Raw genomic sequence first — 15,818 nt, 5'->3', positions numbered from 1 at the left:
CCATCAGGAAAACAGGAACAGTGATTTCCCTGAACTATAATCTCATCTAGACATGCTATTTAAAAAATAATTCCTGTCCAAGGAAAAAAAAACACGAAAAACCCTTCCATTATTAACCTGAGAATGGCCTTTAGATATGGAGCAGTCTTTCATGCCCAAAGATGACAAACTCACAATCCTTCTAGGAAAGGAAAGACAAAAATATTTCAGAACTTAGAAGTCAAGAAAATCACTCATCCAGGAATTCACTGAAGCCTGATACAGTATCCTTATGACAGCTGAACAGAAGACAAAGAACTGGTAAAAAATATTGGAAATGCTGTTTTTTCTACAGCCAGATGATTGCAAGTGTCTTTGATTTTTATCTAAAAGCTTAAGTACCCATCAGGACAATATCCATGGGCACTCAGTAATGCTGCAGTAAAACACTCACTTTATTGTTAGATCCAGAGACAAAGCTGCCACTTGTCCACGTGCCCTTCTCTCTTTTTCAGCCCACTGAAGTGTGGATTATTCCTGGCCTCTTCTTTATTTGGAGCCCACAGGAGATCACAGAGGGAAGCATCATCTTAGGGAGTCATTCCCATCTTGCAAGAGCAGATGATTGCCACAGGGATGGAAGCTGCCTTACAGTGATGTCTGGATGCCTTCTGTATGTGCTGTGTGACTACAAAGCCTGAGCAATGATGTCCAAAGCAACCACCACAGATGTGTGCAGCTCATCAGATTCCCCAAATTTTGTACAGCTAGGGAATCCTGCACCAATGTGTCATTTATAGTGGAAATCATGACCTGTAAGGGGTACAGTCTTGCAGATAGCCTGGACTTCTCAGGATAACTATGAAAACACTACCTAAAAAGTCCTAGTGATGATCTCTTTTCACAGATTACCCATTTGGGTTTTACAGACAGATTTGGGTTTTCCAAGAGTTAAAGCTCCAGTTAAAGCCCTGCTGACCAGAGGACAGGTTTTGGAGTTTTCACTCCTTGTGTTCACCTCTGCTCAAAAGTTCATGACACTCTTAAATATTTCTGCTAATGAGGCAGCATCCTCCTGGTGGGAAGCTTTAGGCTACTCCACTTTCCACTCCAGGTGCACAGCTGGAAGCTGCCCTCCACTCTCCCAGATGATCCATTCTTGGTGATGTTCCTGGCTTTGCTTACCCTGGGCACGGTCTGTGTCACAGAGGGCATATTTGCTTCAGATGGAAACCCTTGCATTTCATCACCAACTGTTATAAACAGTGCTGGCCCGAGCTTCATGAGATTCATGGTCTCTGTGAAGTGCCAGAGCCAGAGAATGCCTCTCACGTGCCACCCACAGCAGCAAAGGTCAGAAACCAGTTCTGCTGGGCCACTTCCTCCCAGCTCTTTCAAGACATCTTTGTGTGCAGAAGCTGTTTGTGAGTATGTGATTGGAGTGGATTATCTTTTCAGCCCATTTATCAGGGTCCCAAGAGGTTAAAATAGAAGGAAACGGACTGTCTCAGGGCAGAAAAACAAGCGGAAACTGGAACAAAGTGTTTTTTCCTCAAAGCCGGAAACCATTCTCAGAGTTTCTTGACAGCAGGAGACTGAAAGACTGTGGAGTTGATTTAAGGCCAAAGCCTTGCCTTCCTTTCCCCATCAAAAAGTCATGATTGATTGATTAATTGATTGATAACAAAGTGATTGGAAAATTCTTGCTCCCAAGTAGGGAAAAATACCAAGTCCCACGAGCCAAGCCCACGTATCTTTGCTTAGAGAGTGCATCTGCCACGCACTCAACATCCACAGATGTAAATTCCAATCCTTCACCTTTCAGATATAACGACAGGTTGAGCCATTGTGTGATGGAACTCTTCCTAACACTAATCAACCAACCAACTCTCATTAAGATGTGTCATTAGAAGGGACTCACCCGCAGTGCCCAGTGCCAGTCTCCAGCAACCTGCTTCACACTCGAGCCAGTGATGTATCCCAAGCCACTGCAAGAAAGGCCAAGAGAGAGCTGGTCAGAGCTTTAAGTGTGCCACAGTCACAGCTGTTCTCAGACAAAGGCAAAGAGAGGCACAACCAACTGTGTGTCCTCAGCTCTCCTGTCCCACAGGATGAAATATGGGGATTGAAGCAAAGGGTGGCTAGTATGTGACTCTACCCAGCACTGCTGATGTAAAAATGTACAAATCTGATGGAAATTTGGAAGCTTATAGCTGACTTTTCAATCTACAGTGGATGGAAAGAAAGACTCAAAAAGAATTTATTTCCCAATTTTCACTTCTACATCAGGCCTTTCTCTGTGCTAATATGAATATTAAACAATTTTACGTTCAAGCTTTCAGTTAAAAAGTGCCCTTCAAGGACAGGACATATTCCATCATTAGATTTTTTTTCTTGCCACTAAATAATACTTGTTTCTAATTAAGCAGGAAGAGACTATTTTCTATTAGCTTGGAAGAAAAACCAAGAAGAATACGCAAGAAGTTTGATGGGAGATGTTCAGCCACATGTAAGACAAAAGGTGCATCACAAGAGACTAAAGGTGAACGTAGCCACAGTTCTCTCAACATGAACTGAAGGTAAGTACCCTTTTTCAAAACTGCTGCATTTGTTGCTGAGATTGCCTTGGCTAAAAGTTGCCAGGATTGCAGTGGGGCAACTGTGAGCCCCCCTCCCCGAGCCCCCTTCCTTTATTGAAGAGTCTGCTAAGCTTTGGAGGTTGTCAGCTATAACCTCCCTAGAGCTGGACATTTCACCCAGACAGGCCCCAAAATCAAACCATGAATCATCACAGACTGGTTTGGATTGTAAGAGACCTTAAAATCTATCCAGTTCTACCCCCTGCCATGGACAGGGACACCTTCCACTATCCCAGGCTGCTCCAAGCCCTGTCCAACCTTGGGCACTTCCAGGGACCCAGGGGCAGCCACAGCTTCTCTGGGAATCTGTGCCAGGGCTCCACCACCTTCACAGCGAATAATTTCTTCCTAATATCCAATCAAAACCTCTTTCAGTTTACAGCTTTTGTCCTATCCTCTATGGCTTTGTAATCCACACTGCTGCTGGATATTGAGACAATGAAGTCCCAGAATCAGACTTAACAGGATGAATATTTGAAAGTAATTGAATTTTCTATGTGAATACTTGGAATCCTTGGTCCTCTTGGCAAAATATTCTTTTCATCAGTTAAGGATCTGTTTCTGTCTTTTTCCTCAAGAGCAAAAGGATGTTTGTGAGTTTTATCTCACAGGTAAGTGCTCCAGCTTGTAAAATGCACCACTAGAAGTTTTTTTCTGAGTTTGGACTATGTTGCCCATGTATTCCCTGCTGGAAATGAACCCCTATTGCCCTTTTTCCCAGGATGTTGTCCAGCTCTGGGAAATGGTATGCAAACTATGCAAAGACACTTTGCTGACAACCTCACAATAGAGGGTTGGCCATTTTAAAAAATAATGACAGATTCCCTCCTGTCCCAACAATCAGATACTGTGTTGGACTGATAAAGAAATTCCACTGAAAGAAAAAGTCAGCTAAAATATTTTTATTCCATTTCCACCCCCTTGTTGTAAAAAAAAGAGGAAAAAAACTAAATAAAACAACAACAAACTTCCCATTAGTTCCCAAAAGTCACACATGAACCAGCAACATGTCCAAAAAAGAATCTAATTCCTGCAACTAATTAGTCACTGCTCACAATATTTTCCTGTCTGCATTCCAGCCCAAGTCAAGAGCTATCATCATTAGCAATTTCAGATCTATGTGAGTTTATTTAAGAGAAAAGCCATAAGCAGATTGAAGAACCTTTGTGTCACTTACCTGCCCAGAGGAATTGCAAAGTAGAAAACAGACAGCATCAGGGTCCTCGTGTTTCTGGTGAACAGGTCTCCAATGATGGTTGGTGCAATAGTAGAATAACTCGCTTCACCAATGCCAACCAAACCCCGTGAGAGCACAAGGAGCCAGAAATACTGAGAAAAGAAATATAAACATTACCAGGTCCCCCCTTGGCTTTTTTAATTCAGGATGGACAACAGTCAGGGAAAGATAAATTCATGTGACTGGAAAATTATTCTCCTGTATGCATTTATTTTTAGAACTTCAGTTGTTTCATTTGTCTTTTGCCCAGAAGAAAGGGACTATATTTTTTGTGAAGATTTATAGGCATGAAAGAAAAGTAATAACAAAACATTTACTCAGTGACATACAATAATATATCCTAAAAGAAGCAGAAGACTCCTAGTTTGTTTCCTGATCCCAGCTCACTCATGCTGAGTTGGGAAGGTCTGGGGAGGTGGGTGAGTGTAACAAACCCTGCTCTGGGATCCAGGAATAGCAACTCCTGCCAAGCACAACCCATCCTCCCCAGCGTGCCAAGGACAGGTTCTACTGTGGAATCCTAAAGGCTCTTCAAAGTTGGGAAAGAGTGGAACCTGAAATCCCCCAAACTAAATGTGTTTCTTCACTAAAAACTATGGAATAATGGAATCTTTCTAAGGTGCTGAGCACCCATCTCACTCCACTTGCCTTGAACAGCAGCAGACACCTCCCCAAAACTCTCAGAAGAGACCTGAGCTTTACTGGGAAGCCCAGGAACACACGTGTACTCTCTAAGCAGGACCTGCAGGGAATGACCCAGAGCCACACAGGGCAGGGGTGTGCAGGAGCATTCAGCTGCCCAGGCAGCACCTGCCTCTCTGGGTGAAGGGCAATCCCACAGGATGAGAATATATCAAAAAACAGGCGACCCCAACGTCTGGGAATGATTGGTATCTGACTCCATTGACTCAGAATGCGGACCAATTGCTTTATTAAAACTATATTATATTACATTATAGTATACTATATTAAAGAATACTAAAAGGATACTATACTATACAAAGATACATACTAAAGAAAACTCATGACTGTCTCTAGACAGCCAGGACACAGCTTTTTCCAACTGGCCAAGGAAACAAAACAATCCTCAGCAGAACCCAATTGACAAATCACTTCAAGTAAACAATCTTCCTAACATATTCCACATGTGCAAAAACAACAGGAGCAGCAAGTAAAGATAAGAATTGTTTTCTCTTCCTTCTCTGTGTTCAGAGCATGTGAATGCCACAAGGACACACTTCACATTCAGCACAACACAATCTAAAATAGTCAAAAAGGAATTGCTTATCTAATAGAATTTTTTTAATGGCCCATTTCAAGCAACACATTGGTGAACTGTGAGGACCTGATTTTCCACCTAAACTCTTTCACTGCCCCTGCAGTTTTCTGGGTGCTGCTGGGTGCAGGTTAAGACATAAGGCTTTGATGCCTGAATACCAGATACATGAGAACAAGCAAACTCTCAGCCATCTAAGCAACTTGAGCTACACCCAGAAATAATTGCAGGGACAGAAATGAAGCAGTCAATGCAGAAAGTTGTAAGCACAGGGAAATCTATTTCTACAAATTTAACCTCTACAAATCCTCAATTTGCTGTCATTATTCTGTAGATCATTTGTGAGAAGAACAGCAGGGATTTAAACTGAAGGAAGGCAGGTTTAAATTAGTTATTAGGAAGAAATTCTTGCCTGTGAGGGTGGTGAGGCCCTGGCATGGGGTGCCCAGAGCAGCTGTGGCTGCCCCATCCCTGCAAGTGTCCAAGGCAAGGCTGGATGGGGCTTGGAGCAACCTGGGATAGTGGAAGGTGTCCCTGCCATGGCAGGGGATGGGATGGGCTTTAAGTTCCTTCCCAGCCCAAACCAGTCTGTGATCTGTCCTTAACCATGAAAGTGCTTTGGGAGAAATGAGCAATTACCAATTCTTCTTCCTCAGATAGGAAAAAGTCAAGGGAAATGACTGATTTTGTGCCCACAGCAAAGCCAAGCTAGAGTACAAGTCTCATTCACAAACATGGAAAATGCCACACAGACTCCAAGCTATGTGCATCAGTCATAAATATATCCATCAGCAGACAAAAATCTACCACTGACATCTTTGCATTGTTTTGCTCACTGTAATCCCTGGTTGAAAAGAATATTTTGAGGATTCCAACAGCCACAAAAACAAAATACTTTCATGTACTCTTCACTTCCTCATATTTTGGTGTGAATTCTGGAGTAATACCCATTTTCTGCAGGAATACAAGTTCCTTGTTTGCTGGCAGGGTGTGTGCAGTGCTGCTCACATTCATACATCTCCCACAAGCTGCACATACGTAACTCACACACGTGGGTGTGAGCAGAAAGGGCAATACTGTGACTCAAGTGATTTAATTTATGTCAATTTCCCAATGCTCAACCACTCCACTGCAGAAATATGCTGGCAGTCATTGGTGCACAGGTAACCAAGGTATTTTGAATGAGCAACAGTATTTGTAACGTGCTGAAAGGCTTAGTCAGGCAGAATTAGAAAGCAGGGAACTGGAGGCTGGCTGTGGTTTCTGAGGAAGTTTAGATCTGGATCACAGAGAGAGTGACAGGCAAAGTAGTCACCTGCCTGGGATGAGCATGGACAGTGTTACCTACAACTGAAAAATGACAAGTTTGTAAATACACTGGATGTTCCTCAAATTTGAAACACCTACAGAAAAATGACACAATTTTGTGCTCACCAGCGCACTGGGTAGGAATTTTCTCCAAACAATGCTGTGAGAAGGTTCCTCTTACAAACCTTGTGCAAAGCAGGAAAACTGTACCAAGTATTCCCTTTGTGGTATAGAGTGACTCAGTTTCATCAACACCATGGAATCAGATGCCCAGTACCATGAAATCATCTGCAACAAGTAACACATTCACTCTTCTCTCTCAGTTTCTCCTCAAATCCCTCTCCCTGGCTTATCCCATGCTGACACACTTTAAATATCTGTTTAATATTTAAACTATGTTCCTTGAAGCAGTGGTATTCCAACTTAAGTAATGAGATTTTTACTTCATCTGGGAATAAAAGCAGTCTTAAAAAGCATAATCCACATAAAGACCTGAATGGTATTGCCCTTCTGAGATCAGATATTCAAGACTACGGACCATCCAGCCATTAAGTTGTGATATCTAGATTAAACATACAAAAATCTTAAACAATTTAGGGAATTATTCATAGTTGGTGCCTGCTTTCTGAGCTCTGTATCTAGGATTAAAGAGCTAATTCCTCTTCTTACCAGTTCTTTGGGATCTTGGCTAGCATGCACCCTGTTGGAACTCATGTGATAAAATTAATTCGCTAAAATGAGCTGGGACCTCCATCTTCCAACACTAATCAGTCACTCAAAATTTATGTTTTAGTTGTCCCTGAAAAGGGACAGCTGTGGAGCTCCTCAAGGCAAAAAGCGGTCCCATCCATGACAGGTCTTGTCTTTTTGTTTTCCATATAAGAAGAAAAAATTACAAACAACAAAACAACTCTAAAATTCTTACACTGCTGCTCATTTGGACCACAGGTATTGGAGTGTACCAATATTACTGACGGGGCTGCCTTGGTCTGTGTGGCCTCGGCCGCTGACCGAACAGCGGCACCCGTGGTGTTTTCTGCCCAGAGTCGCTGTTCAGTGCCTGCGGTCACACTGGGCACAGGGGACAGTCCGGGCCTGCCCCGAGCTCCAGAGCCTGCGGCTGGAGCTTGCTGTGAGGGGTCACTGCTCTGGCCTTCTGAGCTGGAGAAACCTTTGAGGCGAGGTGAAGGAAGGAGCGGGTCCTGATGGAGAGCTTTTAATCCAGTTTTTATTTCGGTGGCACAGCCTCTGAATCTTGCAACAACTCCAGCCGAACCTCCAAGAGAACCTCAACCGCGTGCTCTGCTCGCCCTTTTGCCTGGGCAGGGGGCAGTTTTATTTCGGTGGCACAGCCTCTGAATCTTGCAACAACTCCAACCGAACCTCCAACAGAACCTCGACCTTGTGCTCTGCTCGCCCTTTTGCCTGGGCAGGGGGCAGGGGAGGGGACCCAGGGAGCACCAGCCAGGTACAGGGGGTCTCAGGTGAGAGGGACACCTGGGTGGGCCAATGGCCCCCCAGGGGTGGAGAGCATCCTTTGAACCTGCCAATTGCTCGACGCTCTCCTTGGAATTTCTGGGTTGATTGACAGTGCCCAGCAGGGGTCAAGGGTCGGAAAGGAAGGGTGATTGACACCCCACCTGGGGAAGGACATTTCAGGGAGAAACCAAGGGAACTGAGGCAAGCCATGACATCACACCGCAACACACAGGCATTCCATGAACCACTCAGAAACTGGTCCCAAAACCACTTACAGGCAGCTGCTATTTTTTGTGCACATTTATACATATACACCCATAGAACATCCCTTTTCCTCTCCAAGCGTATGTGGACATGACAACCTGCACAAACACATGGCAAAGTCAGATATTCCACATGCTGAGGAAAATTCTGTTCTCCTCCACAGCTGTAGCATGACACCTTTGCCATTTCCTCTGCACTGGATTTTCCCCCCACTGCTTTTCCATTTAAGTCCTACCTCAGTGTTCTCAGGAGTTTTATGAAAGAAGAAGGGCTGACACCAGCTCAATTCTGCCAGTGCTCAAAAGCAGAACAGGCAGCTCAGACTTTAACTGAATTTCACTGTTCCCCAAGCAGAAATTGATATATATTGAAGAAGCTAGTTTCTTTCTATATGACTTGGTAACTCTACTGTAATTTGTTCATCTGTGCAAGTAGGTTTCTGGCAGGAAAATTGAAAATATCTGAGTCAGCTTTCAGGATCTGAACTAATTCCTTCCCCACAGGTTAAGCCCAGCAACGTCAACACTTGTCAGTAGTGTTTTCCTAAAATGAAATGCCTGAAACTGATGTTTTTTTGAAACAAGATGCTATTAGGACAAGCAATTAATTTGTCTTTAATTTTGGAAAGAGAGACTGTCTGCACCTCCATGAGAGCTGCCAACATCACCTGGTTTGGAGAGATGCAGTGGGTTTTTTGGAATGAATTCACAGCCTCAATACCCCTCCTTGCCTGTGTGTCAGCCCAAGGTGCAGCTCTGTGGCTGTGCTGGGATTCTGCAGCCACAGAGCAGCACTGTGGCACCAGCCTGGCTGTGGCACTGGGAAGGGACACCTGAGGCACACAATTTGGCTGCTGTGAGTTCCAGGAGCAAGTCAGGATGCAAAAGGGCTTCCAGTGTGTGTTTGTCCAGCTTGTGTGGCTGGTGAGACACAGGGAAGATTCCAGTACCCAATAAACCATCAACATATGGAAAGAATGTTGGCTGCAGAGACCCAGAACTGCCACAGCCTTCCTGGGAATTTCCCTTCAAGAGATGACATCACCAGAAATTAATGCATGGAGAAAGCACTGATATTTATGAATGGGAGATAAAAAGGGTCAATGGATGTGTTCTCTTCTTCCCATCTCCTAAATATATAGAAGGAAAAACACCCTCTAGCCATAAAGCAAAATAAACCCAATTTCTCAAAATAAAAGTGAGTTTCAGAATGGATACAAATCCTTATGCCCTGGGAATGTGCCAATAAGGAATAGAAAATTCTACCTACCAACTTCCACATGTCTTAAACTATCAGCAAGTCACAGACAACAAGAGTGACAGATGATGGGGTCCGAGGGACCTGGTCTCATTGCTGTCACCAGTGTCACCAAACACTAGAAGCTATGGATGTGACACTCCTTCCAGAATTTACATCTGAAAAAAAGCTTTCATGGTTGAAGTTAAATATTTATAATACAGGACCATTGAATTGTTTAGGTTAGAAAAGACCTCGATGAACATCAGGTCCCACAGATAAAATGTACAATGTGGTTTCTATTCACACCTTCATACTGACTTTCAATCTCCTGCACACATAAATGTTTGATGGCCTAGGACACATGACTGGCTTTAATCATGTTTGGTGAAACCTCCTAATTATACATTTATCCTAGTTGTATAGACCATTCAGGGAGTAATATGTGTTTTAAGAGGTCTAATTACAGCTTGAAGTTCTTTCTCCTTTTTTAATTAGTTAACAAAAGGAGTAAAGCCACTGGTTCTTTAAAAGATTATCTGCCAGTGGTAAACCTATAATCTGCCAAATATGTGTACAACTCTAAGCCATGAGATTTACTGTCTGAAGAATCATATGATTCTTAAGCTTTGTTTATTAAGTATTTGCATTTGAATGTGGAATAGCTTGCAAAGGTCTCAAAAGAAGCTGAACACATGCTGCTGTCAGATGAGGGACACATGGACTGAGGAGAACCCACAGAGAGAGTCACTCCAGAGTCATGAATTCCTGTGTGTGCACAGCACCAATGCAAACCATGTTTAAAACTGCTGTTGCTGGTCTAAAAGAAGGATCTTTTATACTGCTACAACACCTGCACCTGTACCCTTCCCTATGTGAGGATGTTGAGTTAAATCCTGTGGATAATGCATTTAGCTGATGTAAAAGAGGACTCAGTACCATTAAATTCCTCTTTGGGCCGTATTTTCCTTCTTTTATTTTATGAACATTATGCAGAAATCAAGACTATAGAATCAGGATTTGCACCCTTTGAAAGAAGATGTGCATGAAGTCATTCCTAGCACTGGCAGCTGGGATTGCCACACAGAGCCTAAAATGTGGTGAAATGACAATAAACTAAGGAGAAAGCACCCTTTGAAAGAAGATGTGCATGAAGTCATTCCTAGCACTGGCAGCTGGGATTGCCACACAGAGCCTGACAATAAACTAAGGAGAAATCATTGGGATTGACTTAATTTTCCCTGAGTTACACTCCTGTATTTCTCCACCTGGCTGAGCCTTGCACTAGGCAGCTAGGGTAGCACAGCAGTCACAAGTGATCAGCTGGATAAATGTGAGACACTGCAGGAGCCATTTGAACAAAGTAAACCCCCCAGGGCTCAAACATCGATTCAAGGGCTGCACAACAGTGGTTCCCTTTGACAGCTGCACTCACATGCAAGAATTTGCCCTTCTTGAGCAGACCCTGCATTTTCTGGCCAGGCAAACACCACTTCCTCCTCTGCTCCTGTAAGTTTTCCCAGCACTTTGCAGGATTTAAATGGCTAATGATGACACACCACACCTTTTGCCAAAAGATGCACCATTAACTATGAGGTAAGCCAAACCAGGAACCTGCTCTGAGTATCGGGGTGGTGACTAAGAGCATTGACTCCTGCACAGTCACAGCTCAAATTCCAGCTCATTAGCTGAGAGTCACTGAAGAGCTGAGCACTGGAATGACATTACATATTTGTTTAAACACTAAAGGCTCCTATTCTCTCAGCCCTCCCAGGAATGAGGGCTCACCTTGAAAAATGTGAGAGTTTCTAAGTCAAACAAGGACACTGACATAGCATGAGAGACAAGCTGACATTAAACAATGAGGCTGATGTTTCAAATTCCATTCTGTGCCTGGGTGGATGACAAAGGCCACAGCAGAACAGATAAGCTTAAATACATCTTCCAACACTGTGCACCCCTAAAGCTTTATGAATTTTGCATATATATCAGCAAGGCACCTGGCTTCCATTGGTGGATATAAGTCCTGAGCCCAAATACTTGATGGGAATGCTATGTCAAATCTAGGTATGAAACTCAAAGTTACATGCCTCACCTTCTCAAACACCAATGGTTCTAACTCTTCTCTAAGATAAGCAGAATAAATATCGTAAAGAGCCAGAGAGGGGCTAGATAGTACTGATTAATTGTTCCATTGCCAGTCCTGAAGAACTTGTCCTCCTGTCAAGTTCAGCTCAGAATTTTAAGTAACTGAATATTAATTCCAAATTTTGGCCATCATGTCTTACCATCTGGGAGATCTTTGAGAGGAACAAAGGAAGAGGAATTTCTTTTTTTTTTTTTTTTTATTGACAAGTAATCTTACCTAATCCCTCACGGGAATTGCCAGCCAAGAGACCAAAATACAAACCAGCATGAGGGCAAAACTGTGCACTGAGATGTTTTGTTGATCAGTACTTTCCTCCCCTGTTCAGGGGTTGGCTAAGCGCTGGTTTCAGGATTTCCTACAGCCAAAGGGAGTGGGTTATGCTCAGTCTCTGGGTGGTACTAAAGGACCAGTAGGGCACATGCTCAGGTGGAAACTGGTTGGAGACAGACTGATGGGTTATCAGCTCTGAGTCAATGCTGAGAGTTATCAGTGTTTATCTGTTTGCTGTAGAGATACCAGTGCACAGAGAAGTTCATGCTAGAGCTACCTGTCAGATAAATCTAATTATGAACCACCCTTCTCACCTCCACCAAGAGTTCTCCCCTTATCAGCCCTGAGTCCTGCAGGCAGGGCAGCCCAGGGCAGATGCATCCCAGCTGCTGCTTCTTCTGTCATTTGTCCCGCTGCAGGGAACTGATTGGGTTTGGATTCCTCTTTTGTTTCCTCATTGTGTGTGTTGTCTCTCACCCATGCCTACTTCTCACTTCTCATCTCTACAATCACAACTACTCTGTAAGTCATTACTACACACAACATTTCCCAGAACTTCCATCACCACTGGATTCTATTTCAGTTCTACAGTTTCCTTCCTTCAAATGGAACTCTTGATGCTAAGTCTATCTTCCTACGCCATTTTTAAACTGCTTTTCTCCTTTGCAAGCAGTCATAGAATAAGAGAATACCTGAGACTGGAAGGAGTTTTGGAGATAGTCTGGCCCATGTCCCCTGGTCACAGCAGGATCAACAACAGGCTGCTCAGGATAATGTCCAATTGAGTTTTGAGTATCTCCAAAGATGGAGAAGCCACAGCCATGCTGGACAACCTGTTGCAATGTTGGACCATCCCTAAAGTAAAATTGCTTCTTCTTAAGTTGAAGTGAAATTTCCAGTATTTTAGTCTGTGCCCCTTGCCTCATCTCTTCACTGGGGACCTTTGAGAACAGTCTGTCTCCATCTCTACAGCTCCCATCAGGTATCAATATACACCAAAGCAGCACTATGGCCTCTATGGGGACAGAAACAGTTCTAGAGTGAGGATGCCACTTTGACAAAAGTAAAGTATTTAAATTCAGTTAAATCCATATGGCAGACACCATCTCACATTTGCTGTGTCTCTGCCACGTTCACACTAACCAGGTTTTTCTTCACTCCTCTTCCCTCAAGCCTGCTTGGCATAGAAAGTATACTAGTTTAAATATTTATGTCTGGCAAAGGATGCTTCTCTTACCCAAAGATCCTCCCCTCAACTCTCACAAGCAGGTCGCTAAAATTCAAGTGCAAATGCCCCAGGCCTTCTTTCTTCAAGTGTTCCCAGGTTTTATTGCCACATTCACTTCAGTTTTATTCACATGTATTTATTCTACATACACTGGCTGGAGGTTATAACAGTGTTACAGATGAGACCACACCAAGATTTAACAGCAAGCTAGTGATTTGCTGAAACCTTAATGCATTTGATTAATCATCTGCTCAAGGGTCAATACTGAAACCTTTGCATTTAGGATGGACTTATACAACAGCTTCTAAAGCAGGTCTGATTCCTCTGCAGCATCCATTTACACTTTGTCAAACACCTACAAAGTTCAGCTCATTTGGATGCATTAAGTGTCTCACTGATTCTCAGCTCTGAACACCTCACCTTTGAACAATTCCCTTTTGGGAAAATTCAGCTGCGACTCAGAGCCCTACACAGAGAGAAGAGACTACAGCAAGCACAAAGAGATCAAAATACATATTTAAAGATAAAAATGAGCAAGGGAGATGAAGCAAAGTCCACTCACCTTTCCTTTGATTGTCTCTGGTATTTGTTAATGGCTTTAGTTCTCCCAGGTAACCTGTGCAGGCACACTTAATAGAATGTGGTAAGTTTTATTTGGGAATGCATTTAAGATTCTGGCTGATTAAAGCATTCCTATTTTATGAGATTTATATTATTATTTAGCATATAAAAATAACCAATAAAGACTGTAAGATGCTCCTTTTTCAACTCATCGAACCCTTCAATCAGCAACTAAAGTGTTTAACAACTGCATACCTACAGGGAGGCTCTAAGGTGAAACACCCAATTAAGTGCTCTGGAGATAAAAAACAAACCCAAACGACCCTGGAAGTAGCAAGACTCCCACAGCATTTCTTCCACAGAGTTGCTTTGTGCTTCACAGGGATAAAAATCCGTGGCAAGGTTTTCTGAGCTATTTGCAAATGCTGAATGTGAAAAAAACTGCAGTGTCTGAAATCCAGGTTCCCATCACTCTCCTCCCTCCAATTCCCATTCTCCATCCCATTAGGGAGTGTAATTACAATACACTGGATGATGAAGCAGCACCACCAGGTCCTGAAAATAAACTGAGTAAAGACAAAGCAGCATTTCAGCTCCCTAACTGAAGAGCTTTTCATTTGATTGACCTGCCCATGGTAAAAATACTACAAGATGCAAATGGTGGGATTTACATTCTCCTCAGTTTAGTTTATTGGTCATATTGGATTAATGACAGGAACCTGGGATGCAATTGGGAGGGAGGTACCAGGTTACTCACACACCAAATCCCATCTAGCAGATGCAACGTTGCTGTAAAATAGACCTTAAAGAAAAAGGCTGATGTTCAAATAAATCACAGGGCTCATGAAGAGCCCCATGTTCCCAGTGCCTGGTAGCAGACAGAGTAAAAACACTTATTTTCATCCTTAGCTGTGGTGTAAGGCCCAGAGGAGTCCATGGCCCTTCACATGGCTGAAATAGTGGTCATTTATCCCTGTTACAAAATCATTACACCAGAATGTATCTTCCAAAACTGCTCCCATAAGAACTCTGATAGTTCTGGGTCGGAAGCAAATGGCTGCTTGTTGTTCCAGGTCTGTCAGGTGGGACACACTCACCAGCACTGGCCTCAAATATCTCTGGCATTAGGCACTATCACAGTTTCCTTTCTGAGACGTGCAAACACAGCCATAATCACTAAAATAGGGACTGGAAGAAACACAATGTATTTTTGCAACCGTGGAAACACTGCAAGGTTTTTGACAGACTCAGGTTGCCAAATGCAGCTGGAATTTGGGGTGGCATTCACTGAACCAAAGGATATTCACAGCTAGTAAATGGGCTACTGTGTCCCAGCCACAGATGAGCCACAAGCAAAACCTAAATCCAAGTGACAAAGAGATGCCAGATTTTTCAGAACAAACATTTTGAGGCATCGATACCTAGCACTAACAAGATCTCCACCCCCAGTGATGTGGAGTGCCATTTCCCACAGAAATGTGTGAGATCCAGCCTCTTTAACATGATGGGCCATCTTGGCTCAAATTCTTTGGTTTAGACCAACTCTTAAGCAAAAATTTAGTCAAATCCATCAGGTTGGATTGGAGATCCTTGCAGAGCACAACCCCATGTCCCTATCCCTGAAACCACTGCAAAAACTGATTTCTCAGCACCCTTTGAAAAAAGCTTCATCCAACTGACTGAGACCCCCAGGTGTGAACACTTTGCTCTCACTAGACACATTTTCAAGTGTAGAACAAGTTTTGAGAGTGCATGAGGACACATTTTAAGAGAATCACTCAAGGTTTAAATGAAATTAGCACAAAGTTACAGTCCCTGCAACTTTTCCCATACTGTTGGTTCTGCTGATTCTTGGCATATTTTGCTTTGCATATGCTAAAAATCAAGTACACCAGCAGGTCAGCTCTTGCAGGCAACTTTGCTGAAGAACCATTTAAATAATTCCAAACTCTGATTTTTGCTCCTGCTTTCTGTTTTCACGCTTCCCTGGCTTGCTGACTCAATCAAGATCCAGAGGCCTCCAAGAACTGTGCAGAAGGCTGACCTTGCAGTATGTCTGGCCCATATCTGAGAGATGCCTCCCTTCTAGCATCAGATTTCCAGAGAGAAAGTGGTGCATCTACCAATTCCTTCTACTTCAGAGTTGCTTCTTATTCATGATCTTCCTTGAACAGTTGTCATGTTCCTTTTTG

General features: G+C 43.2%; 1 protein-coding gene across 3 annotated transcripts in view; it reads right to left on the bottom strand.

Moving 5' to 3' along the window:
* Positions 1-15,818, bottom strand: part of LOC121333329 (protein spinster homolog 2-like) — a 134,446-nt gene that overhangs the window by 47,187 nt on the left and 71,441 nt on the right. For all 3 annotated transcript variants that reach the window (XR_005952270.1, XR_005952271.1, XM_041399571.1), the window contains exons 4-5: positions 3,796-3,947; positions 1,901-1,967 (exon numbers count right to left, since the gene is read on the bottom strand). Coding sequence is in view for 1 of the 3 variants with exons in the window: in XM_041399571.1 (XP_041255505.1) it covers positions 1,901-1,967; positions 3,796-3,947 (219 nt within the window). In the remaining 2 variants the exon portion in view is untranslated. The remainder of the gene's footprint in view (positions 1-1,900; positions 1,968-3,795; positions 3,948-15,818) is intronic.

This window comes from Onychostruthus taczanowskii, unplaced genomic scaffold (assembly GCF_017590055.1).
Source record: "Onychostruthus taczanowskii isolate IOZ18803 unplaced genomic scaffold, ASM1759005v1 scaffold165, whole genome shotgun sequence".
NCBI lineage: Eukaryota > Metazoa > Chordata > Aves > Passeriformes > Passeridae > Onychostruthus > Onychostruthus taczanowskii.
The sequence above is the reverse complement of the archived record's forward strand: the minus strand, read 5'-3'. Positions and strand labels throughout refer to the sequence as shown.